The 8,709-nt window shown below is 40.0% G+C and overlaps 1 protein-coding gene across 1 annotated transcript in view; it reads right to left on the bottom strand.

The window, feature by feature from the left end:
* Positions 1-2,130: 2,130 nt before the first annotated feature.
* Positions 2,131-8,709, bottom strand: part of LOC137974034 (gamma-aminobutyric acid receptor subunit alpha-5-like) — a 29,958-nt gene continuing 23,379 nt past the window's right edge. The window contains exons 4-8 of the mRNA XM_068820956.1: positions 7,411-7,622; positions 6,372-6,454; positions 5,652-5,774; positions 4,246-4,607; positions 2,131-3,613 (exon numbers count right to left, since the gene is read on the bottom strand). Of these exons, the coding sequence (XP_068677057.1) occupies positions 3,335-3,613; positions 4,246-4,607; positions 5,652-5,774; positions 6,372-6,454; positions 7,411-7,622 (1,059 nt within the window). The 3' untranslated portion in view covers positions 2,131-3,334. The remainder of the gene's footprint in view (positions 3,614-4,245; positions 4,608-5,651; positions 5,775-6,371; positions 6,455-7,410; positions 7,623-8,709) is intronic.

Raw genomic sequence — 8,709 nt, 5'->3', positions numbered from 1 at the left:
GCAACGCAAGCAAGACTATTCTCAAAACGTGGGCGAACGTTTTCCAATATTACCCGGATGCAATCCGTTTAAATCTTTCTCATTTTTGTCCATCCATGCAGTTCTTTGGCTTTGGTGTATTTCTTCTATGTTGTTCTGCAGTTTTAGCCTTTTATTGCAGCATTCTCTTCTACTTTTTGGGTGTCATGAAATTACATCATTATGTCGATAGTCACATTCACTTCCAAATAGTCTAAAATTAGACTCAGCTCGCGGGTAGAGGTTCATATACAGGACTAAAATGGCATGAGGAAGTTCTAAAACCTTCGTTATGCAGACAGCTTTAATTTATATAAGAGTTTTTGAACTCTTTCTTGGCCAGTATGAGGCTGTGCCTCGTTTATGTGCTAAGCTTGTTTTCATCCTATAATGTCATAAAATGACTACTTTCATTTCTCATTCTTGGAGACCTTTAAGATCCGTGGATTTCATGAGGTCTATTAGCTTGATGAATGAATGAATGAAGCTTTATTTAATCTCGAGATTGATGAGGTTGATTAGACCTCTAGCAAAGAAAAATATGCTAATAAGCCGAAATCGATCGGTTGATGTCGGTTACCGATCGATCGATTGATGTCGGATGTCGGTTGATGTCGGTTACCTCTCGGATTTCTTGGAAAAGTTCGTTTTAAGTCGAGGGTAAACCTGAAAGTCGTTTTCACGCCGCTTAAAATCGGTTAATTCAAATATCTCGTTCGCGTTTCAAGCAATACAAAAACCATACGCTCGGAACACAAATCAATGTTTTGGGGTGTTTTGTAAATTTTTTAGTGATTTTTAGGTATATTTGGGAGGAGATAGTTTTTCTCAAAAGAGTAGTAAAATTTGAATGTAGAAATAAGAAATAGTTCAGATTTGATGTAGTTTAAAAATTAGAATTTGAAGTTAAAAATTCATATATGGACACCCAAACAGTCCCCTACCAACCGGCTGTACTCTTGGGTTGGGCGCCGAACTGACTGTTGGTGTTCCAAAGATAATTTTCTTTCTTTTATATTTTCTCTAAAGCTCCTAAAATGCCATTCAAATTCACGTGTGTCCCCACCTTGAGGGCACTGATGTTATATATTTGAGGTAAGATCGGCCGTCGTCACGATTTAAAGGAGAGTGGGCACAATTTCGTTTGGTGATGATAATTCTTTGAAGTTTTCACGCAATTCTTTACGTGGTTGGTTTTACAAGCATGCACGTCCCAACAAAGCGGAGTTTTCCTTTTTGCAAAAAAGTTCTGGTGTCTTTTGTAAACATGTAATGAACTGGAGTTTAGTTTGACGATGTATACGTTTTCACAATCTTTGCACAGTAGGGATAAACAGCTTGAGTTGGTTTATTGCTCCCTCTGCACTGGAACGTTTGGTTGGGCTGAAAGTATCGGTTACAAGTACTTGATTTCCCTCTTGCTGGAGACGGTATTCATTATAAAAAGGAACGCAAAGCTGAGCTGCAGGGCTTTCAGGAAAGTATGATTATTAGTTCTCATGGCTACCACAAGCAAAAGAAGAAGTAGACATAATTATTGGAAAGGAAAGACTACAATTAATATAGGAAATCGTACGAGCGCGCGTGCATTGCGTGAAAAACACCACGAGTGACCAAAAATCACGAAATGCACGAGGAAGTTCATAAGATTTTCTATTTATAATATACTCCATACGATATACTATAGAGTGTTTTCACGTGACGTCACGGAGGGCTTGTTTAGAAACGGCGGCCATGTTGGTGACCCTAACTAATCCTCTGGGAATTGAGCTCTATTGTCATGGAAACGTTTTCTTTTGTTTCGGTGGGAAAACAAGGTTACTTATCACCTGAGTGAAAACACTCAATATACTCAACTTCCGTATTGCACTGAATAATATATTTATGCATTCGTCATTGACCAATCAAAACCCGATATTCTGTTGAGTATATAATGAGGAAAAATTATCTTTACGCCACAATTTTTCATTGCAATACTCTCCCCTCCCTCATTCTGTGTTGTTAACTGAAAAACTAATTCTTGGCGAAAAAAAAATAAAGGGAAATTTCAGGGGAGGGGAGGGGAGTGGGTAAGATCGAAAGATTAAGAGAGGGAGGGGTCGGGGGTGGGTTTCCAACTTTCCCAAAAAGGGGTGTACACGTTAGTTATTTTCGCTATATATATGACTGCTTACGAGTCAATGGCCCAACACACCGGAACCTATCCCCGGTTTCCGTAGCATGATACGACTGGTGCTATTTCTACTCCCCCCTGGATGGGATGCTAGTCCATCGCAGGGCTACCCCCAGCATTAAATTTGTCGGTATCCATTTATACAGCTGGGTGGAGAGAGGCACCGTGAGAGTAAAGTGGCCCGCTAAAGAAGACAACACAATGTCCCTGGCCAGGAGCCGAACCCGGACCATCCACTCGCTCCGGAGTCCAGCGCACTAACCATGAGGCCACCGCGCCTCCCACTATATGATATCCTGAGAAATTTTCTTAATGATTTTGATTTTTATAGCTGCGTCACACCCGCAGACTTTCAGCACGATAACGTTTTCTGCTCTACAGTGAAGGAAGTACAACAGTATTTTAGGAAGCTGAGTAAAAGAAATTAATACAACACCACTATTTCCCCCAGACACAATGTACCGTTCTCAATGAGCTACATTTATAGTCTTCTTTGATAATTCTGTCGCCCCATTATTGTAGGCAAGTCCTTAGCCTGCGTAGCAGCCGTTTACCTTTCCTTTTCCAAACGCTCGCGAAGGGAACGAGACGAAAACTGCTCACGCTCACGCTCACGCTCACGCCACGCGCTCGCTCGCTTGTCCTATCTCCGCCTGGAAAAGGAAAGGAAACGGCTGCTACGCAGGCTACAAATGCACTTTAATGTTTCCTATTCTTGACAAGTGTTACAATTTCCTATGAACACCTTCAGTTGCCAATGCTCCGCGTTCAGACATGGTCGGTCTGCCAGAGACCCCTTATACGCACAGCCACTTTCGTCAGCAGCATCATTATCGTCGTTGTCGTCGTCATCATTATCAACATCGTCATCTTTTTCGTCTTCTCCTACATTTTTCGACAATCGTGATGTAAATATTTAATGGTCCATTGGAGATAAATTCTACTTCGCTTATCACCCCCAAGTTACCCAATCCGAACTCGTAAAAAGATTTAACTACTCACATGGAATACACAAAATAAATTACAGATATGTATACTTGGCTATACATGGTCACTACTTGATACACTTTGAATGTCATACTTGATAAATGTGTACATGTGTATGTACTCAACGGACAACTGTTGATTGCATTTTTATCTTGGTTAAGCAAGACCAAGGGAAAAATATACAGCAGTGAATGTGATGTAAATCAGAGGAAACGTGAAACGTGCTCCTTGATCTATCACGGACCCCAAGTTCCTCGGAAAGGGTGTGGCTACTTCCTCTTTAGGAAGGCAGTGGTTAGTGCATTCCACGTGAACATGCTGACTCAATGCAGCGTCTGCCTCCACACTGTTTGAAATACCAGATTTTGATGTCGCTTCAGCCGAAGGGAATAATTCATTGTTTGGTATCTTGCCTCGCGACGAACTGGAATGTTGCTGAAAAAGGATTGCAGGACTTTTTAAAATAGAGATCTTGAAATACTTCAGTGACAAAAATACAAATTAACCTTCTAAATCTCAAGGGAGATATACATTAATTTTCTCCTCACTATTTATTTATACAAAATGAACAGGAAAGTTTTCAAGAATTTACAAACTTATTAATAGCGAGAAAACACTTTGATCCTTCAACAAATTCTCCCAGTTACTTTTGCAATGAATGTACAGACATCATTAAGGATAATTTTAGTGTGGATATAGGGCTTAAAGGGCTTTAGGTAACGATTTCGTACATATAATGCGAGTAAACATTTTATGCCACCCATTGGGTAGACCCCGATCGTTAACGTTTTTCTTGTAAGAAATCAGTAAAGTGCGTCTTCAATAGTAAAAAAAGTGCCTTCTTTTGTTCCTCTTCAAAGCTAAGTACAGCGCAAAGATGAAACTGAGAAAGGACCTTCTGTGCAAAAATTGCGATTTGGTGACCCTGTTTAATTTTTGAAATAACGAAGAACTAAAATGCCCTAGTGCGAACTTTAAAAAATGGGTAATCCAGATATATCCCTTTCTACGAAAACTGAGTCTTTGTCTAATTCAGGAATTTTCTGCTGATTGTTTCTTGTACGTACCTTATGGGTTTTTTTCCTGCAGTCTGCCACATTGCGCTTTAAAGTAACAGAGCTGACCTTGTAGACAACCGCCGATTCGACAAGTGCCAAAGAGATAAACGCAAACGATGCAACGACAAAGAGTTCAGCTGCATTCAAATAGCTGACTTTTGGCATTTCTTGGTTGCTATATTGGAGCAGAAAGGTCTCTGCCAACACTGTTGCTGTGCCCACGCTGGCACGGCCAGCTATATCCTTGCCATCCATCCAGAACTGGATCCACGAAGCACAAGTGCAAGTTAAGCATGGTAAATAAAAACCGAAGATGTAATGTTGAAGACGTCGCCTTATTCGGAATTCAGCAACAGCTGCTGTGTGAGTTCCTGTAGATACAAGTGGGCGTCTGAATTCAGGAACCGAATTTTTTAAATTTGAAAATTTGATTTCCTGTTTAAGTGGTGCTATCAAAGAAAGTTTCGAAGGCACAAAGTCATAAAAAGGAATGATGGTAATGACGATGATGGTCGGATGAAGGCGATAACAAAAAACAATTATAGTGCAATGGTAATTTTAATGATGAGGACAGTTATGATTGTCATGATAACGTCACTCGTTTTTCCCTTATGATTGTGATGATGATGTCGTAGACGATGACGATGATGATGACGACACACCTTGTTCCCAGGGTCTCTCTTCTCTGCCTCAATTGTCGTTCAGAGAAGAGAGACCCTGGGAACAAGATTGGATGACGACGACGACGAAGATGAAGATGAAGACGAGGATGATGATGTCGGGAATTTTATTTCTTAATTTCTTGTGGGCAAGTTAGCCTTTCAAGCAAGTAAGTGTGTGAAAATGTGACCCAGCTAGAAGATAACAAGCCAGGTCCTACTTACTTCCCTGGTTGAGTCGAGCGTTGCACTTACAAGAAAATCCACTATTACAGTAGAGCATAAGCAAAATGCAAACGAAAAATGGACTTCCATTCAAGAGTGGGACTAGCTCTATATGGGAATCTTTTTCCACATTTTTGCCTCATTAACACAAGGCTATCGCTTTCCAATCAGTCAGCCGCAAATAAACTGCTGAATATTTAAAGTGCATTGTATAACAAGCTATCTTTGAAAATTTGAACCCGATATACCACAAAATCCATGAGCAATGATCTTTTGAAGATTCGAATTTTTACAAAGAATGTATGGGTATGGAAAGCCACAACTTTCTTATGTAATCTTTATTCTTGCATTCTTGAAATTTTAGAGTTTTGTCATAGTGTACCGTGTCAAATTAACAAAAATAAAGTCACACGTAATGCATTGATCTATGGGCAAGCAGGGTCTAAGGAGATCACCTCCGCTTTCAACAAATTTTGAATGCGCTTAGATCTACGTGAAACAACAAACAACAGCTCTGTAAATTACCCTCACCTGTTATGAATGACATTGGCTTCAAAAAGAGATTCTCTTTATCCACATAAAATTCCGTCATATCCTTTTCCTTTAGTGAGACGCTTGACCATCCATACTTCACTTGAGTGTCATCATAGCTGTCTGCAAGATGTAAGGGAAAAGTGGCCGTCGTACTTAGATGGACAATTTAAGCAATGCTCTCTAATTAAAGACCTAAAAAATTCACGTGGCTCCAACGCATTTAGAGCGGTTTTCAATTGAGTGTCGAAAGTAATTAGCGAATTCCCTTGGTTTTGCATTACTTAAGCAATTGTCTCTGATTATAGACACCTGAAAACTTCAGGTGGCTCCCACCCACTTCAAAAACATACATTTATTTCATTCATCGAGTCCTTTCAGGGGAACACATGAGCCCAACAAATTGGCCTGTGTGGCTTCATGATCATAGCTTAGTTGGTAGAGCATTGCACCAGCATCGCAGAGCAGTTTATGGGTTCGAATCCGGTTGGAGCCACCTGAAGTGACTACAAGAGACAATTGCTTAAATTGTCCACCTATACGTTGGGGTAACCTCTCCCTCATGTCTATAAATCGTACTTCGAAAAAATACATTTCTTTTATGTCTGCAATATGTTACGAAATTGTGGCAGTTTACATTAAAAGGAATAATTGGAAAGAATCACGGCTTCTATACCTGGAGAGTGGTTTGACATAGATTACACACATTTCTATACATACATCCAGATATTTGCAGTATCAAGGTCTGAACATCCATGGGGTATCGGTGAAAATCCATGTGACTTGTCAAGGTAGCTTTGATCCTTAAAGAAACCGGCGGAGAAGATAGCATTGAAAATACCCTAAAATGACCGGAATATATGTGTCTGGATTTCAAAGAAAGAGCTCATACTGCAGACCAACAAATAGCGAACAGAAACAACGAGGGCTCATTTCATTTTGGCGTAAACAGATGGATACAATCAATGGTCTCAACAAAAGACTAGTCATAGAATTTACTAGGGACCTTTAGGTTCTAGTGCGAGGACGAGAACGAGTACGAGGTTTGACTGCTGGTTTTAAGCGAAAATACTTAGAAAATGTATAGCCCGGACGATTCATCTTACCCTTTGTTAGCAGCATAGGTTGCTCAGTTATTCTCATTGCTGGTAACTGAGTCTTTTCCTGATCGAAAAGGCCAAAACTGTTACCGTGATGGTGACTTGTTTTGACAAGACGACAAAATGACGCTGGATTGCGCGCGCTCACAATTGTTCTGTGAGAAAATTTCGTACTCGTAGTCGTTCTTGTGGCCTGGAATCCAAAGCTCTCTATTGTTTGAGGTGAGGTGCAGCTAAAACACGGTTGCCATCTTGTTGGCACCGCCTTGAGACATCACTGCAAGGGTTCAAAGAGAGAGAAAAGCAATGCAGCGATATTGTATTGTAAAGACCACTTTCAGTGTTTGCTTTCATAGCATCGAAGGAAGTTCCGTATTTATCCATAATATAACTTTCTATACGGCAAGTCTTAACGCGAAAGTGGTCTCATTGATTATGATGGCCCCACGTCTCAGTGTTTGCAGTGTTGAAACAACCTTGTTCGGCGATTTTGATATGGATCGAAATATCAAGTTGTTTCCTAAGAGATAATAAAATGGAATTCCATGCAATACCGTAGGCCAATCCAAAGACTAGTCTAATGTTGGAAGTTATCTTGAAGGTAAGTTTAATTTAAGACCAGGACACAATGTGAAGGAATATAATGCAAAGGGACCTACCACTCCGAGAGAAAAATTGTTCCATCTCCAAAGAGGTAAGCCGTTCTTGTTTTGTCATCGACATCATGTTTTCTTGCGTTTTCTATAAAGGTATCTGGATACCACACTTTGGCAAGTGTGTCACCCTTCAAACGAACAAACCATGATGCGTTGCCGTAAGCGAGTCTGGGATCGTCCCAGTTCTCCTTCAACATTACCTCAACTTGGTATTCCTGCAAAGGATACATTGGTATTGCAACAGGGAATAAAGTCACAGCAAGAGAAAAGTGGCCCAACGGACTAGTGATGAGTACGCTATTGTCACAACCCAGTCAAAATCGTTTTCTGTCGAGATCTGCTTTGGCGGCGAACTGTTCAAAGCCGTTTTTTTTTTTCAAGCGCACTCTCTTCTTTGATATTCAAAAATCGTCAAGCCTCGGTCATCTGGTTTATGTCATTATTCGGCTGTGTTAGAGGACACAAAGGTGTGGTGCCCACTATTCTTACTCTTAAAGCTCAATCATGTGAAATAATCGGCATATCATTGAAAAGACATGGAACCCTCGACTACCATGTTTCGATTTTGACTAAACCATAATGAAAACCAGATAGCTATGAACTTTTCATGCCTAATTTACCTAACACTGTTTGCTATCCAATTTCATAACAAAAAACTTTTTCGGTGAGGAAAGACACACTTATTAAACAAAGCACAAGTGGATCTATGTTTATCAAATAGTTTTTGGAAGTTTTGCAAATCGAGAACTAGGTCTAAAAGCCAGGGAAATTCCTACATTCTAGTCTCTAAAAGAAATCATAGAGGATCCATGATCACTATTGAGTAGAAAGGAAATTATATAACACTTAATTAAAAGAATTTGCACTCACACATGTCCAATATGCACCAACAAAAGCATCGATCAGTTTGTGTGTATTAGACAACACTCAGAATTTGTATCGTGTTAGTTCCTAAGCTAAGAGGCCGCTTTAAGGTGGCTCCAACTAGTTTCAACACTTTGAAGAGACACTCTCTTTGGAAATATTGGCACAACACACTGTATCTCATAACAGCAATGCTTTGGTACCCCATGAAACACCGATTATTGCTGAACAAGATGCAGTCATTATTGTGACGTAATATCTTACCTTGGCAACGGGAAATCCCAGCTAAGACACCCTATATTATGGCTTTAGTTGCTCATATTTTTTTAAAAAACAAGCTCGGTGACCCCCATTTTTTATTGCTCGAAAGTGATCAGAAGGCCAAGATTTAACTTTCTGAAACCAGAGCAACCTTTCAAAAACATCAAAGATTTAAGG

Source organism: Montipora foliosa, chromosome 10 (assembly GCF_036669935.1).
Source record: "Montipora foliosa isolate CH-2021 chromosome 10, ASM3666993v2, whole genome shotgun sequence".
Lineage (NCBI taxonomy): Eukaryota > Metazoa > Cnidaria > Anthozoa > Scleractinia > Acroporidae > Montipora > Montipora foliosa.
The sequence above is the reverse complement of the archived record's forward strand: the minus strand, read 5'-3'. Positions and strand labels throughout refer to the sequence as shown.